This window comes from Gymnoscopelus microlampas, assembly GCF_963454915.1.
Source record: "Gymnoscopelus microlampas genome assembly, chromosome: 9".
Taxonomy (NCBI): domain Eukaryota; kingdom Metazoa; phylum Chordata; class Actinopteri; order Myctophiformes; family Myctophidae; genus Gymnoscopelus; species Gymnoscopelus microlampas.
The window spans coordinates 18,637,800-18,654,785 of NC_139946.1; the positions used below are offsets into that span (position 1 = coordinate 18,637,800).

The 16,986-nt window shown below is 40.0% G+C and overlaps 1 protein-coding gene across 1 annotated transcript; it reads left to right on the forward strand.

Moving 5' to 3' along the window:
• Positions 1-1,892: 1,892 nt before the first annotated feature.
• Positions 1,893-15,343, forward strand: ctdspl3 (CTD (carboxy-terminal domain, RNA polymerase II, polypeptide A) small phosphatase like 3). Its single transcript, XM_084067214.1, has 11 exons — positions 1,893-2,168; positions 4,766-4,898; positions 7,239-7,367; positions 7,862-8,000; positions 8,430-8,541; positions 9,933-10,019; positions 10,887-10,949; positions 12,134-12,213; positions 12,848-12,974; positions 13,451-13,546; positions 14,816-15,343. The coding sequence occupies exons 1-11, from the start codon at positions 2,016-2,018 to the stop codon at positions 14,879-14,881; spliced, it is 1,185 nt and encodes a 394-aa protein (XP_083923340.1). The 5' UTR covers positions 1,893-2,015; the 3' UTR covers positions 14,882-15,343.
• The last annotated feature ends 1,643 nt before the right edge of the window (positions 15,344-16,986 follow it).

Genomic DNA, 16,986 nt, shown 5'->3' on the forward strand with positions numbered 1-16,986 from the left:
CCTGTATGAAGATTTATTAAATATAATATTTCTGAAAATAGCTTTTTGTTTTTCAGGGCTATGGAATTATATTGTGTTATTATTATTATTATTATTATTATAAATATCATTATGTTTATTGTTTTTATTTTAGTTTTTTGTTATTTCTTTTAAGGACATGCTGTACCACTTTTTGGATGATGCTGTAGCAAGCCCGGCACACAGAGACAACATTTATTATAACAGTTCTATCAATTTAATATGATAATAATAATAACATTAATGATGATGCAAGCAACAATAATAATAGTAATGTGATCCTTTTTGGGAAGCACTTGGTGGACATGCCGTGTTTTGGGGTGGTTTCAGGTGTTTTCCGTGTATAACTTGGAAAATTCAGAGTTTAAATAAGTCTTTTGTCTTCTACGACTTCTCAGGAAAATCGACTTCTACCTCCTCCAGTTTGACGGATTTATCCCAGATAGGGCTTAAGTTACAGTTTTGTCGTGTGTACGAGAGGTTGCACACTGTCTGCCTTTGTGTGTTACAGGTTTATTTATCATGTAGCACTTCTGCAGTTTCAGTTGGTTGGGTTATTACACTGTAGCACCAATCACAACAATGAAAAACAAATCACCTTGCTATACCGTTACTTACTACTACTACTACTACTACTGTTATCTCTGGACATCCAGGCACAAAAGTCTTCTATTTTTCAGTCTGTTCAGTAAATATGTGCTTTATTCCTGTTTTTTAATTATGTTTTTATTTCAATGGATGGGATGTTTCCCAGGAACCATGGAAAACAAGTGAAGTAGAGATGAGATGTGTTATCTTCAGTGATCAATTTCTATCAAAAAGGGGCAACAGCCAGACACCAGGTTGGCATCATGGCTTATTATAATGTGACATATAGTTCTACTACATTAAAGGTTTCTTTTCTTTTAATTTGGATGGGATGAAGAGCTATTCTGGCCTATTTACTCTTATGTGTTTGTGTGAATACATTTATTTTGAATCTTAACTGAATAAAATATCACCTTTCATAAATGTCAACTGAAATATGTGTGATTGTTTTTGTTCTTGTTTTTCAATGTGATGCGAGAGTGGTGGGACTAAAACTCTTGACTCCGGGGTCGCTGGCCTCCACTCCTCTCCAGCATCATGGTCCAGAGCTCTGCAGTGTTGTCAGTGATGATGGAAAAAGTACTCACATGTTTTACTTAAGTAAAAGTATCAATACTGCAATGTAGAAATACTCTGTTACAAGTAGAAGTCCCATATTCAAAATGTACTTGAGTAAAAGTACAAAAGTATCGGCATCAAAATATACTTAAAGTACTAAAAGTTAAAGTACTCATTGAGCAGAATGTCCCATTTCACAAGTTCAAAATGTATGAAAGATCTTTTGAAAATAGCTGATCTACAAGATCCTGTAGATCTGCTATTTTCATAATGGCCGAAATATATATAGGGCTGAAGTGGTTTGTAATAATAATCGAAATCTACAAAGTAAGTCATAATTGTAGTGGAGTAAAAGAACAATATTTTCCTCTGAGATGTAGTGGGGTTGTTGTTCTTCTTGTTGTTGTTATTATTATATAGCTGGCCTGGCTTTTAACCATTTAAGCCATATTTAAGAAATACCCAAACATATATAAGTATCCAAAAATGCAAATACTCAAAAAAGTACAGATAGGTCTACTACTCAACAGTTAATCTACTTATTAAGTAAAATGTACTTACTTACTGCCCCCACTGGTGACTTTGCAGCACTGCAGCACTAGTGACACAGATTCCCGCTGCCACGTGAGAGCGAGGTCACGTTGAGCAGAGACTGGCCCCGCCTCCCCCGGCAAGATTCAAACCCCTGACGCACTATTATAGCCCTGCCTCTGGGGGAGGAGACACACACACAGCAAGAGCGGCCATTGTTTGTTTGTAACTCTACCTACCTACTGGAAAATACTGGACAAGGGAAAGACCCTTTATCATCGTTTTCTAGCATTGTTGTGAGTGTTTTTGTTGTAAAAAAGATGAAGCTGAGGCGACGCAAAGCGCTGAATCTGAACGTCAACCTGTTGTCGGCGAGACAGCTGTACGACAGCCGCTCACCTAGAACCATCACCCCGAGGAGAGCCAGGACCACCACGGCCGACAAACAACAGCACAACCTCGTCCACTCCAAGGTAAAATAACAATAACAACATCCTAACCCACGGGTCTTCGACACAAACCTATTTACCGAAAATAGCAGATGTACAAGCTCACAACGAGCTTGTAGATCTGCTATGTTCGGCTACTGTTCCCCTCAGAACAGGGATGCTAGGGTTCAAGTCAGTGGTTAAAGTTCCTATCACGCAAAGATGTGGTGCCCCCCCCTGTAATAACTCCTTGAGGACCCTCTGTTGTCCTAATCTGTGTTGTTTTTTTAAATCCTCATACATTCTTAATTAAACAACGTTAATTTGTGAGGACGGTGGGTGAGCATAGAGTTATTATATCAGGTGAGGTGTGAATTCATTCCTGTTCGTTAGCATGTGGTGCTAATGTTGCCATGATAACAAAAACTACACGCGCGTGCGCACTAGTCTCACTGGACAGTTGTTCTATATTGATTTTTTTTAAATGTCCTGGCAATTGATGTCGTGTTTAAAGTGAGAAAAGTGTAATAACCTACCGGCGTATGCCCTGTTTTATACTTAAGGCCATTCGAAAAGAGTACATCTGATTGACATTATTGCTTGTTACAAGCTCACAAGAGTTGTGAGTTCATAGATCTGCTCTATTCGAGAAATAAATGGGTAAATATTTATGACATGGACGCCAGGGTGAAATTGGTTAAAGGTGCTGTAAAGTGATGTTCTTCTGTTCTTGTTTATCCTGTATCCTGTACATGAGTTCTCCCTCCTGAGTCCTGACCTGTGACTTGACCTTTTATTACTAGATGGGGAAACCCCTGTAAGTTTAGTGAACAATCACTTTTGGATCACTGAGATATTTAACACTTAACTTCACAAACAAATACCACTTGGAGCACCTTTAAACAGTTGTGATTGATTATTTGATTACTCATCAAGTTGATGTCAGTCAGGTAATAATGAGGTCTTTGTGCGTTTTCACGTTATTTATTGTATTCATGTGTTTCTAGGTTTGTTTGATTGTATGTAGCCTAAACGGTTTCTGCAAATCCTTTAAAAGTCTTAAATTAATTTATGTGGAAAAAATGGCCTTAAAAAGACGGAAAGAAATGAATGGGTCTAAAACGCCACATGTAGGTGTAATAAGAGTTGTGATTATTATTTATTATAAACCCTATGTATTTAGTTCAAACCCATTAACGACAGCCATGTTACCCCCCCCCCCCCCCCCAGAATAGGGATGCTATAGTTCCAATTGGTTCAATTTCATGAGTGACGTCTTAAATCTAAATCTTGCCTAAATCTTCAGAAAGACAGAAACCCTGATTTATTCCAAGTTGTTTTCAGTTAGTGCAGATTAGAACAGACACAAGCAGCAGCAGCACGTGTTGTGTGTCCATGTGAGCACTGCAGCATCATGGATGCAGATTAAACTCCCAGTTAAACCACCAGACAAGGTCTTAACCTAAAGTGGGTCATGACCCAGCCACCCACCCACCAGCACTAGAGTCATCACCCTGCTGTGTGTGTTAAGCCTCACTATGCTGCTCTGTGCACAGGGTCACCACCACAACCTGCTATTACTTGACCCTAGTATCTGTCTACATAACATGCCATATGCCATACATTTTAACCTTTGCATAAGACTGCATTGGTCGTCAATTATATTTTACTGGATGTAATAATGGGAGTAAAATCCTTGGGTTTCAGCCATACCAGAAGAACCCAAGAATGATACCCATTGTGAGAATAAGGATACCAGATATTTCCAAGCCAATCTATGGTTGTAGTATGTGTCCACCATGGAGTTGCTTTGAAATGTGACTTTTTCATGCCCATGTCTGGTGGAGCAGGTGTCTGTTGGTAACACCACTGACTTGGACAGTTTTAAACCTTGAGATGACTTGGTTGTAAGGTCATGAATAACGAAATGATTACACAACTATTGACTCAAAACATAAAGATAAGCAACTTATCTTAAGCAAACCATATACGTACGGTAATACTATGTAGTGTTCACTATAGCAACATTGATAGCAATACAATGTAGGTCTCTATACACTATACAATATGCTATATATATTGTATGCATACAGTATGCCTATGCCCAGTGGTATTATAAATAGAAGCATAAAATATCCATAGCATGTGGCGTGGGCGTGACATCTCTGTGCATTTCTAGTTTATTTTTTGTCATCTGCCGTAGATTCAATTACAGCTACTGCGGCTTCATTGTACATGTGTGGACATTTATTTTGGCCTCACGGACAGAAGACAATAATAGTCAAGTACCATAAGACACTGTTTGTCAACGTCGGGTCCAGGGACCTCCAGGGGTCCTCATGGACCCTTATGGGTCTGGAACTCTTGAGAGTTAAATAAACATGGAGGAGTTTACTGTGTCGATTCAGAGGTCCCACAGATTACAAAAGGCATCAAATGGGTCCGTGGCCGAATGTAGTGGTTCTCAACCTGTGGGTCGGAGCCCCCTGGGGGGTCCCCATATGATTGGGGGGGGGGGACACAGGTTCATTATTTCCATTTCCTGAAAAGTAGCAGTTTTGGACATACAAGGTTTCCACCCGACAGGGTCATGTGATTGTATGTTGACGCTTTATTGAACAGGTTTTTCCCCCTCCATGCAGGACGAAGTGGAGCCAGACTCCTCCCACTCAGATGATGAGAAGGAGGAGGAGGAGGTTCCCATGGCAACCAGACGGCCTAGAGGTCGGGCTAGAGGACTGCCCAGAGGTCGAGGGAGGAAGGACAGTGAGACGGGTACAGACTAACCACCACAGTACACCTTCCATTGTCTTGTTTTTATTTACTTGTTAACTTATGTTTTTGCCTCATGACTACCATTAATAAGACCTGAGGCCGATTCTACAAATGCCTTCTGAACCAGTAGTTCCACACATTTTTCCAAAATGTTCATAAATAGCAGATGTACAAGCTTGCAGCGCGGCACAAAGTGACGTGCTGTGAGCTTGTATATCTGGTATTTTTTGAATAGCCAACGCTAAAATCTCAAATGACAGATACTTTCCCGGTGTTAATGGGTTAATTTAGTTCACGGCTGGGTAGGGCTGGGCGATATGAGTTCAAATCACAATTATTTAACACTTTGACACAACCTTGATTACAATTAATAAACGATTATTGAAATAAATAGTTTAAAAGAAAATTAGCAGATCATGACACGTTGTGAGCTTGTAGATCGTTATACAATGGTGCCGTACACAAATAGTGAAAATATCCGAAGGATAATACAGCGCTATGTGGTTAATCAGACTAATCAATTTAGTCGATTATAAAACATCTATTTGAATTTTGTCGTGTCAATTTGTTGATATATCGAAAAATCTTTCTTCTCGATTATTTGGTTATATAAGTCACTTATTGGTTCTAAATATCAGTTTAGATATATTTTAAGGGAACGTATATCTGATATTGTTTTCACCTTGTGAGTGTTTGTCTGTGTGTCATCGTAACAAATGCCACAGAAGTGGTTTCGGTACTTCGCCAGGTGTTTACGTCTGTCTGTGGACAGATTTGTTCAGTGCGATTACCTAGAATTTTTTTTAGTTGCACAACCCTACACAACTTAGTATATCAATGTCTACACTAATGCCACAACTGTACAAGATGATGCGGTCACAAAATGTAATGGTAGTAAGGGTGGCCGGTATCTTTTTTTAAGTGTTACATAGCTCTATATTCCCATAGTAATCATAGCTATAAAGTGTTTGATCAGTAACAGTGGTCTTCCTGTCTCTCCAGCTCTTTAGTAAACAGAAAATACATTTTCAGGACGGGATTCCAATTTCATCCAATCAGGAGAGAGAACTTATACAGGATAAAGGGTAAAAGAAAAGTGAAATTAGAAGTGCTGAAATAAATAAATGAGCAGACAAAATTGGAAAGATGATAAATGGGTATTTATCAATTAATTAATTTTAACAAAAAAACTTTTGTTTTAACCAAAAAATGACACTTACACTACCTATAACAAGCGTGTGTAGTTGAGCTCATATTGAAAGCCTAGTTGGAAGGTGGGTGTGGTGGTCCGAGGTAGGTGGTCAGCAGATACTGGCTAGCTGATACCTGGTTGCCATTAGCACGGCAAATGAACACTAATGAGTGCCAGTGGATAGTTCTCAGTAATCGTTACTGAGAACAACTGGGAAGGGTGATATACCAAACCCAAAACGTGACCAGGCCCAAAGAATGACTCCTCGTGTAGGCAATTTAGGATTCTTGTAGGTTTGTTTTATTATTTTTGTTCCTTTTCTTTCATATTAGCATAGTTTGAATGTTGAAAAATCTAGTTTAAAAAAATCTTTAAAAAGCCGATTTTCAAGACCCCTTTGGGGGCGGAGATGCACATTTACATGTGAAGCCACAATTCATAAGCTGCAATAAGTATGAACAAGGTTTTCGGCAAGCAACAGCCTTAGCCCAAACTTTAGATGGTTCAGTTTTCATGCATCAATGTCCTCCTCAGTCTATTGCTGATCATTCCCAGCTTGGAACATTATCTCTCCACGCTGGCGTTTGAATGCAAATGAATTGAATTCAAATGAATTCCTCGTTTAAATGAGGAGAGATATATTCTGACCTCATTGTCAACATTAGGAAACACACCCTGGAGCTGTCGCTCTTTCTCGTTAGAGCAGCTCTCATGAGGAAACTTGTGTGACATGACATAACACATACCAGGATGAAAAGAAAAGGTTTCTGACAGATTTTGGTGGTTGTTGTTCCAAAGCCTCTCATCAAGTTGCATGGAAGCCTTTCTAAACAAAAGTATAATAATACAAAATAAATACTAAATAATGATAATAAAGTTTAGTATGGAACACAAAGTTATACAATGTAGTGGGGGTCCCTGCTTCATCTTTCTCTGATCATTAGGTATATTTGAGTACACCAAGTGGCATAGTTGGGTATGCTCACCAAAGAAAAGTCCTGTGTTCCATGCACACGTACACATAGATTAGGCCTCGTGGCTGGTGTGATCCCATCACTCACAGGATCTCAAGTTCCCTATTTTTGTGTGTGATTAGACCAGTTTCCCGTTTATTTCAAGTTTTCCTGTTTTATCTTGTGGTGTTTCAGATACAGCCTTCAAGACACCGCTGCGACGGCGCCGGGCCCTAGCAGAGATAGACCCGGGCTCTCCTTGCAACTTCACGTCCAGGAGCATCTACACTCCCATCGTCCGCTTCCTGTCCCCCACCAAGGAGAGTGAGTACAACACACTGCATGTCACCTGGATGTGATGTGATGTCTGTACTGTACAGTACCGTACGTCTCACAGGTTCAATCTCCACTGCGACTATCAATTATTTTCTATATATCAACGAATCGACATGAAAACACTCATCTTTGATAATTGTTATTATATAAATTATGTAACTAATCACCTAAATCAATTTGTCTGATTTACCACTTGGGTCCTGTGTTATACTCAATTGTACACCAGTATGACACAAAAATACCTAAAATAGCTTTCAACACATTGCAATGTGCCGCATTGTGAGCTTATGGATCTGTTAGTTAGTTCGATTAACTGTTGCAGCCCTACTCAAATGTGATGTCTGGTGTGGTTCAGCTTTTTTGAGACACCACCCCTGCGTGACTTTAGAGCAAAAATGGCTGCCGAGTGGAACATGATCACACTTCTCGACAGGTGTCTGTATGTTTACCTTGTCCTGAGGTTTGTATGCGTGTGTGTTCAGATCAGTGCAGCCCGTGCAGGGGTCCCAGGACTGGAGATGTGCTGATGAGTCCCACTCCGGAGCAGTGCGTGTTCGGCTACGGCTCCGGCTCCATCGGCCTGCTGGCCGGTGACGAGGACAATGATGAGGTGTTCAACCCGTAAGTATCACCTGACCCTACAGAGTAGCTCAGTCGGTAGAGTTTTCGCCTTTTGGATCACAAGGTCATGGGTTCGATCACGGGCACCGCCAACTCAGCGTATGAGTATTATGATTAGCATGGATTGGGTGCGGCAAGGCGTGCGGTTTGTACTGGGAGCTGATGGTAGCTGTTGCGCTCCACCTCAGCAAACTATTTCCCAGGGGACTAGTGCATTGTAACGGGGATAGACTCCCACATTCTCGGCTGATACCGATAATAACTTACTTACTTACTACAGAGGCTCACTCGCATCTTTTTAGAATTCCTCTCTCAATCAACCTGGTAAAAAGATCTATAAAGTTGATGGTGTCATTCTTCCTAATGTCAGCTAACCTGCATCCTGTTTGTGTGAACTTTAACTAACAGTTTTTTTTTTGTTTGCTTCAGATTTGCCTTCGTCAAGAACATTCCTTCTCGTTCTCAGCAGTCCACACCGTGTCCACGAGACATTCCACCAAAGACAAGGAGCATGCCAGAGGCCACCATGGTCCTAGACCTGGTCAGTTCACTACTAGGCCAGGAAACTCTTAAAAGCTACATTTATACTAGCTTATAGGGGTTTTCTGCCTTCTTTGGATAGTATAGAGCCCTGAAGGTTAACTAATACTATAGGGTTTAAGTAGTTAAAGGTAGGGTAAGTGATTTTCATTGACTAAAATAAGTGTTAAATAGCTCTATATTCTGATAGTACTTATTGCTGTATAGAGTGTTTGTTCAGTAACAGGAGTCTCCATGTCTCTCCAGCACTTTATTAAACAGAAAATGCAATTTCATCTGGGGATACCAATTCTATCCAATCTTGATAGAGAACTCAGTCGGGATACAGATTAAGTGAAATTGGAAGTGATGACACAAATAGATGATCATACAAAATTGGAACTGGAGTACTAATACAAATGAAGCTGATAAATGGGTACTCTCTCCTGATTGGCTGAAATCTTCTCACCTACCTGAACATGTATTTTCTGGTTATGAAAGAGCTGGACAGACAGGGAAACCCTTATGACTGAACAACCACTATAGCAATGATTAGAATATAGAGCTTTAACCTTTTAACAAAAACCTTTTCGTTTTAACAAATAAATATCACTTACCCTACCTTTTTAAGCTAATGTGTCATCATGACGTGACACACTGTTGATGATCTGATGATGAGCTTGAAGATCAGGAGTAGATGGAGTATCAATCAGGAATAAAAAGGAGTGTGCATGTACATGTTTGCCACCCTGAAGCCAAATATTGTTGCTGTTGGGCAGAAACCTCTTATCTCCATATTTTACGACAGAGTCACACAAAAGTAGCAGATCCATAAGCTCGAAACGTGTCTTGAAACGATGCGTTTTGAGCTTGTAGATCTGCTACATTTGGTTTGAATCCTGAAAAGTAACAGTTTTGGACACATGAGGTTTCCACCCGATATATTTTATTCAGCACTATGACGACTGTCTGCATGGTTAAAGTTCTCGGTCGTCATGACTGATTTAGTTTGATTTAGTTTCCATAGAGGCCAGCGTGTCTTTCTCTTGGCTTGTAACCTTAACACTGCTCCACTGCAAAATGAAAGAGCATTTGCATTGATCAAACTAGCAATAGAAAACATCTTATTTTAATATAATGTACAATATTTTATAAAAGGTTAAAGCCTCAATCTGCGATTTCTTTGGCTGGCTGGATGTAGAACAGCAGGAACGTACAATAATATTAAAACTTCATAATTTTACTCATCGTGCTATTTGTTTAGAAAACACAGCACTAATGTGTGTGTGTGTGTGTGTGTGTGTGGGGGGGGGGGGGGGGGGGGGGTGTTCTTTCACACTGTTTCAGAAATCACTGATTTGGATTTGTGAGATTATTATTCGTTTTTTTAACCCCTACTGTGTGTCTTTGTAGGATGAAACTCTGATGTACAGCTCTCTGAGTGTCATCCCAGATGCAGCATACTCGTTTCAAACACCCTTCCAGGACCATCAGTACAAGGTTTGTCTCATCTTTACATCAAGGGTGCGAGCCCGACTCCAACTCGTTTGAATAATACTGAGCTTTCTTACCGGGTGCACGCTCTGGAAAAGTTACTTAACAATAAATTGCTATAAGAGAATACTAGCACTCACGGAACCGTCCTTTTTAAGGCACTTTTATTTATGTATTTAAGTCGACATGATATACTGCAGAGCAGACAGAACAACGTATGCGTTCCGGCGTCAAGCCTTCATCAGCGTTGTATAGACAGTTCCGTGAGTGCTGGTATTCTCTTAAAGAGATTTATTGTAAAGTTGTCTTTACATGTCTCGCATAGTAGGGGGGCTTTTGAAGTGTTCCCAGCTTCATTTCGTTAATTGATTCTCAACTTTTTTCATTTTAAGGACCCCCAGTTTGATATACATTAGGCCACAGACCCGCATTTGACACAGTGGTTTTTGGTTTAGTTTTTATCTCTGGGACCCCACCCAATCAGTGTTAATTTAACTCTGTCTTTAACTCTGAGAGTGTGCAGATGTAACCAAATGGACCCTTTTGGGGTCCATTTGGACCCCAAAAGGGTGTACACACTGTGTGTAAAGAAGGTACACACTGTTGAATAATCCACTTTGTATATCGTCTCTGTCGGGTGGAAACCTCATATGTCCAAACCTGTTGCTTTTCCGGATTCAAATTCCAAAATAGCAAAAGTAGCAGATCGACAAGCTTCGCGCCACGTGTCGAGCTTGCAGATCTGCTTTTGTGTGACGCTGTAGAATGATCAAGTAGGTCGTTCATTTACAAAAAAACGTTGAATGTGGAGATGAGAGGATCTTCCCGACAGCAACGATATTAGATAACAACTCTCTCTGGTCCTCGCCACAGGTCTACATGACTTTACGACCAGGAGTTCAGGAGTTTCTGCAGTCCATGTCCAAAGTCTACGAGGTGAGTTTGATTCATCTTTCTTTGGTGGACTTTTAAGTGTTCAGTAGAAGTTACTATTTACAGTATGTTTGAGGTATGTTGTCAATTAGCTGTTATGTAGTAGTAGTAGTAATGGTAAAATGTAACTCGTATGACGTATTCCGTGTTGTGGGCCTGCGTTCAACCCATTTACACAAACGATAAACAGGGTCCCCACGGTCATGAAATTCCTGGAAATATTTTGAAAAAAAAATAAAAAAAATCCAGTACTGGAAAAGGTTTGAAATTGATCAAACTTCATCAAAGGTCCTGGAATTTATCAAGGGTCCTGGAAAAATATTTGGCTATGCATTGTTTTTGGCTATTGTTTTTGTTAAAACAAAACATTTTCATAAACATGAATAATATTACACAAAATATGTAACATAAGTAGTTTTTCGCCGAACAGGCTGTGTGACGGCAGCCTAATGTATGTCTCAAACCTTATTTTTGCTACACTGCCTACCTTTGGGCATTCTACATAGGAGTAAGAGACACATTATTGCGCCGAATGATTGTCATATAGGCCTGGAAATTGGGCTAAACATTCTGGAAAAGTTTTGGAAATTCATTGCTAAAAATGTGTGGGGACCCTGGATAAAGTTCTGTACTTAAAATACACAAACCTCTTCATCCTCTGATTTACACACACACACACACCTTCCCTCTCACTGCTTAGTTTAGTTTAGTTTATTAGCACATTTGTAATATGAAAATAGAAACAATACGTATCAAAAGAAAACAAGTTATTGTGCAAGAAAAGGAAGCAGCCAGCAGGCTTATTTGAAATCCTTTCCTTAATGGAAGAGGTCATTAAATAGCATAAAAGTACAATAAGAACAATACAAAAGAATACAAGTTTACAAGGGGACCAGCAGTTCCATAAATAAATAAAAACAAAAACTGAAGAAAAGAAGAAAAAGACAGAAAAACAAATTAGTAAAAAAAACTATTACGTGATCACCTTTCCTTGAAGTTCATATTCTGCGGCAGGTTGGCTTTTATTACTTCCCCATCTCTCTTGTTGGTGTGAGATGTTTATAGAAGCCCCATATTTGTTTTGATTGTCTTTTTACATGTGTAAGTAAACTCAGCGTGACTTGCATCCGGACAGCGTTTCCGTATCAGTAACATCTGTGTTGTTGTGTGTGTGTGTTCTGTTGTAGCTATTTGTTTATACATCTGCTAAGAAGGAATACGCAGAGAAGATACTGGACGTCTTGGATCCGAAGAAAACAATATTCCGGTAAGTTCCTCCAAAGATTTTGTCCTATTTGTGCTTTTTGTCTCCATAAGTGGACAGCCTATCACTGTCGGACAGAAACCTATAATCAAGCATATAAATATTTAAATATAAAGTATTAACAAGAGCTTGTAACTTAAGAATAACTACATTGAAACCCACGTTCTTTTCTGAAAAGTAACGGTTTTGGACATACAAGGTTTCCACCCTCACAGGCGTTTAACTGCCTCCTGTTGCCTAGCAAGACACACATGGTGCTATGCTGCCGATGGCTGGACAAAAAATTGCATGTTTTCGACTGTTTACACTGTGTACCTGTGTAAACTGGAAGAGAGTACACACACAGTCACATTCTCTGTGTTGATGTGTCCTTAACGGTAGTGTAAATTATATTATTTGGTTAAAACAAAAAGAGTTTTGTTATAAAGTTAAAGCTCTAGATAGTAGTTCAGACAGTAACATTCTCCATTCATCAGCTTTCATTTGATAGTGTTCTACTTCTTGTTAAAATTTTGTCAGCTCAATTCTTTGTGTCATCACTTCCATTTTCACTTGTTAATCCTGTATTCCGTAACATTTTTTTATATCGCTTACTGCACCTTTTTTAATCTTTTTTTCCTCTCTCTTCCCTGTACAGACATCGTCTGTACCAGCAGGACTGTGTGTGTGTTCTGGGTCACTACATCAAAGACCTGGAGGTTCTGGAGAGGGACCTAGCCAAGATGGTGGTCCTAGACAACGCCCCCCACACCTACCCCTATCATGTACGTATCTCTCTCATTCATTCAGTTCAGCAGGCTTCCAGTTTTTATTGGACGCTTTTGAATCCCACTGCTTCGTGGTTTTGTATAGGGTTGCAATAGAGCTGGGCAACATGACCTCTATCAGTATCATCTTTATTTCACTTTTTTGTGCATGTCACAATTGTAAGTCAATACAAGTGGTTAATCAGACTAATCAATTTAGTTGATTATCAAAATAAAACAAACTTTGTTGAAATACAGTTACAGTATAAGAAATAAAAAATGTAAAATTATCAAAAAAAAGAAATAACAGCCTGCTTCTTGATTATTCAATTAACCTACATGGGCAAGATTATCAAATTGGTATATCATGGTTATTGGTTCTACATGTTTTGATATGTATTGTCTGTGAATTGCCCAGCTCTAGGTTGCAGTGCTAAAAGCGTGTTGTATTTATGGGACAGTGCATGTTAACAGTATATTCTAATGTTTTTTAGCTGATGAACACCATCCCAGTGAAGAGCTGGTCTGGGGACCAGACGGACAGGGAGCTGCACAAACTCATCCCGTATCTGGAGAAGCTGTCTGGAGCAGTAAGTCACCGACTGGCTGTGTATTTTAAGCTCCTTGTGTGTTTTTTAATTTGTGGACCGTCGTTCAGTGGGAGTCTTTTTAGGCAGAGCAAAGGTTTTGGTGTGTTTGACTCACCCAGTAATTACCCCCCCCCCCCCCCCCCATCCACGCTGGCCTGGGATTAAACCCCGCAACACACTGTCTCACTCTGCTTTCTAAACATCTGCCGTACCGGGGGAGGAACTCCAAAGCAGAGAGGAGAGCCCAGATGAATACACGTACAGCGATGCTGACATAAATGAATGTGCTGCCTTTTGAGTGTGTTGATACCTCACACCTACTGTTTAGACTGGTGTGTGTGTGTGGGGGTGGGGTATGCTTCATTTTATCCTCCATAGAACCATGGTGGGGTTTGCTAAATAAAAAACGCTCTACAACCTAACAACACGTCTTTTTGCCAAGTGATACCATCATGCAATGGAGTCTAAAATGACACTATCCACCCTTAAGATTAATGGATGATCCACACTAAGAATGGTAACACTACAACTATACCGACGGTAATGAAAGCTATCTTTAGGATCACTTTCAGAGTGATTTTATGAACGATATAAACACTTGTCTGACAGCCAATCGAAATCCATCCGAATTGACATGGCGCCACGTTCAACATGTTTACTGAACGTTATGGTTCTTCAGCGTATATAGTTATAGTTATCTTTGTAGTTATCGTTCTTGGTTCCCAAACTTTTTAGCTCAAGACATTTTACGTTTGCCCGTGGCACAAACTAGTGAAAATAGCAGATCTACAAGCTCACAACAAGCGGTGCGCTTGTAGATCTGCTATTTTTACTACTACTTAAACTTTTTTTAAATGTATTAATGGAAATGATTAGATTTTTCCCCCTTTTTATTTATGAAATACTTTTGAAAAATGTTGGAATTGTTTTTAATTAATGAAAAGTTGTGATTTTGTTTTTGTTTAAACTTTTTTTAAATCTTTTGAAGTCATATTGTTTCTTTTAAATGTAGGAAACAAGAAAAAATGGGATATTTACTCGCGACCAATACAAATTGGTCCGCGACCCAAACATGGGTCCCGACCCACTGTGTGGGAAACAGTGCATTAAACCCTATATACTTAGTGGACTGGGGTCCTCCAGGGCTCTATACTAGGTCCGCTCACATTTCCCTCCTCTACACCAAATCTATTCACCCCAGAATAGGGACGCTAGGGTTCAAATCACTATGAACACACTCTGATCTCTCTCTGTCTCACTGTTTTCTAGGAGGATTTACGGGAAGCGTTGAAAAGAAGGAAGGATCACTTCCATAGGCTGTTGTCGGAGGATTGACAGACTGACTGACTCACACAAACCCCTCGTCATTCAATCATTGATTCATTCACTGTTCTATTTGATGAACTTCGCTTTCTTCTGCTGCCTAATGAATGAGAGTGCTCTGGTATTCCAAACATTCAACAATCTTCCAAAAAAGGACCACCACCTTTCCACGCCCATTTCTACATCACGACAAATTCTCTCATCAACTGTATGTAGTGTAGGAACAAACAAAAATGCCTATTGTAAATATTTTCAGATCTATTTTTTCTTTTTCGCGCAGACTGGTTCCTCTTCTTAAAAGCCAGCTCCCTCATTTGGCCATTTCTACACAACAATGCATTATTTCACAGCTACACAAAAATGGATATTGTAAATATTTTGAGATGTTTTTCTTTTGCCCTTTTATATATGCAGTATATATATCAAATGCTATCCTTAAATTAAAGTGACAAGATAATAAAGCGTTCAATCTTTTATAGACTAATTGGGTATTATTATCCTTTTGATAGATTTTTGATTTGATTGTGATATCGATTAATGCTATGCGATGTACTGTATGTTCCAGACCGCTTGTTGTGTGTTTGTTTGTCTGTCTGTCTGTCTGCGTTTGTGTGAATGTCAGAGTGAATACGCTACATTATAGTTGGTCTATGCTTGTTTCATAAAGCAGTGGTTCTCAAAGTGGACTGCGGGGGACCCAGGGGGTCCCCAGTAAAATGTGTTAATCCATTCAAAAATAGCAGATATACAAGCTCAGATCAGCTTGTACATCTGCTATTTTCTGGGGGTCCGCAGCACAAAATATATTTTCAAATGGGGGTCCGTGGCCAAAAACATCAATTTAGGGGTCCATGGCACGAAAAAGTTTAAGAACTACTGCATTCTATAGTTTTTTTTGTGTTGTGTACAGAGGAAGCCTCCCGCCCCGTCCCCCCGCCTCTCCCCTGAAACCCTATTCCACCTCAAATGGGTTCCTCCTGCAATATGTGGCCATCCCACAAAGGCTGCTATTGTCAGAGGGCCTATTATTCTCCACCCCCCTCGTTTCTTTTTCCCCCCTTTTTTCTCTGAAGTTCTCCAACGTGCCTTACAAATCACTCAGTCAAGACCTGGCACCTGGGTGCATTGAGAGCCCGCCAGAAAAGAGAGAGAGAGAGAGAGGGGAGGGGCTGCTGCACTATTCTGGGTGAGAACAGTCGGCGAAAATAGCCGATCTACAAGCTGTCGACGCGCTGTGAGCTTGTAGATCTGGTATTTTTGCTGACAAAAGTGCTCATAAAACAGACCTACAGTTTAGGCTACAGTCAAGCTATGTCACACAGCTTTGTCTTTGCTGTAGCCGAGGGTCAGTTCCACAGACAGCATACTACCTTATGTCGGCACAAACCAACCCATCGTATATGGGTTTATATATGTTTTTATTTAGTTTAACCACATGAACATTAGTGTCCATATTCTGGGGGGGGGAAATATGAAGCGCATTGTGGGCTTGTAGATCGGCTTTTGTAGAGGGAAAACAGGAGGGGGCCTAGAATAAATCCCTGGCTGACTCCGGTCAATGAAGTAGGCCTACATACAGGGCTTTTAAGTGGTTTAAAGAAAACAAATGTGTGTGGTGGTTGCAGCTGCCACTACATTATAAAAGTTGTAATTATAAAAGAGTTCTACCTTCACGTGACTCAGCCTGGGGCCTGTGTGTGGACTGTGCCAATTGAAGAAGCAGATTTTCTTTATGGAAACAACTGGAGCCCCCCTCCCCTTTACCTCCCCCTCAGCTGTGTGTGTGTGTGTGTGTGTGTGTGTCAGTGTTGCCACATTCTGTGACAGAAATAAGCAACAAGCCCAAAAGACGCTACTATAGGCCACATGAGCACTTTAAACCTACCTATATACATTACAAGCTTGTGAGCTTGTTCATCTGCTATTTTCAAACAAATATATTTTTTTAAAGCAAAACATTTGGAATATTTTTCGAAACATTTTGGCAACACAAATCTGGTGCGGTGGTCACTGGCACAAAATATTTTTAGATGAGGAGGGGGGGTCCTTGATATGATCGAGAACCACTGGTTTAAACAACATTTAGGAAGCAAGCCCAAATAAGCAACTAACAATAA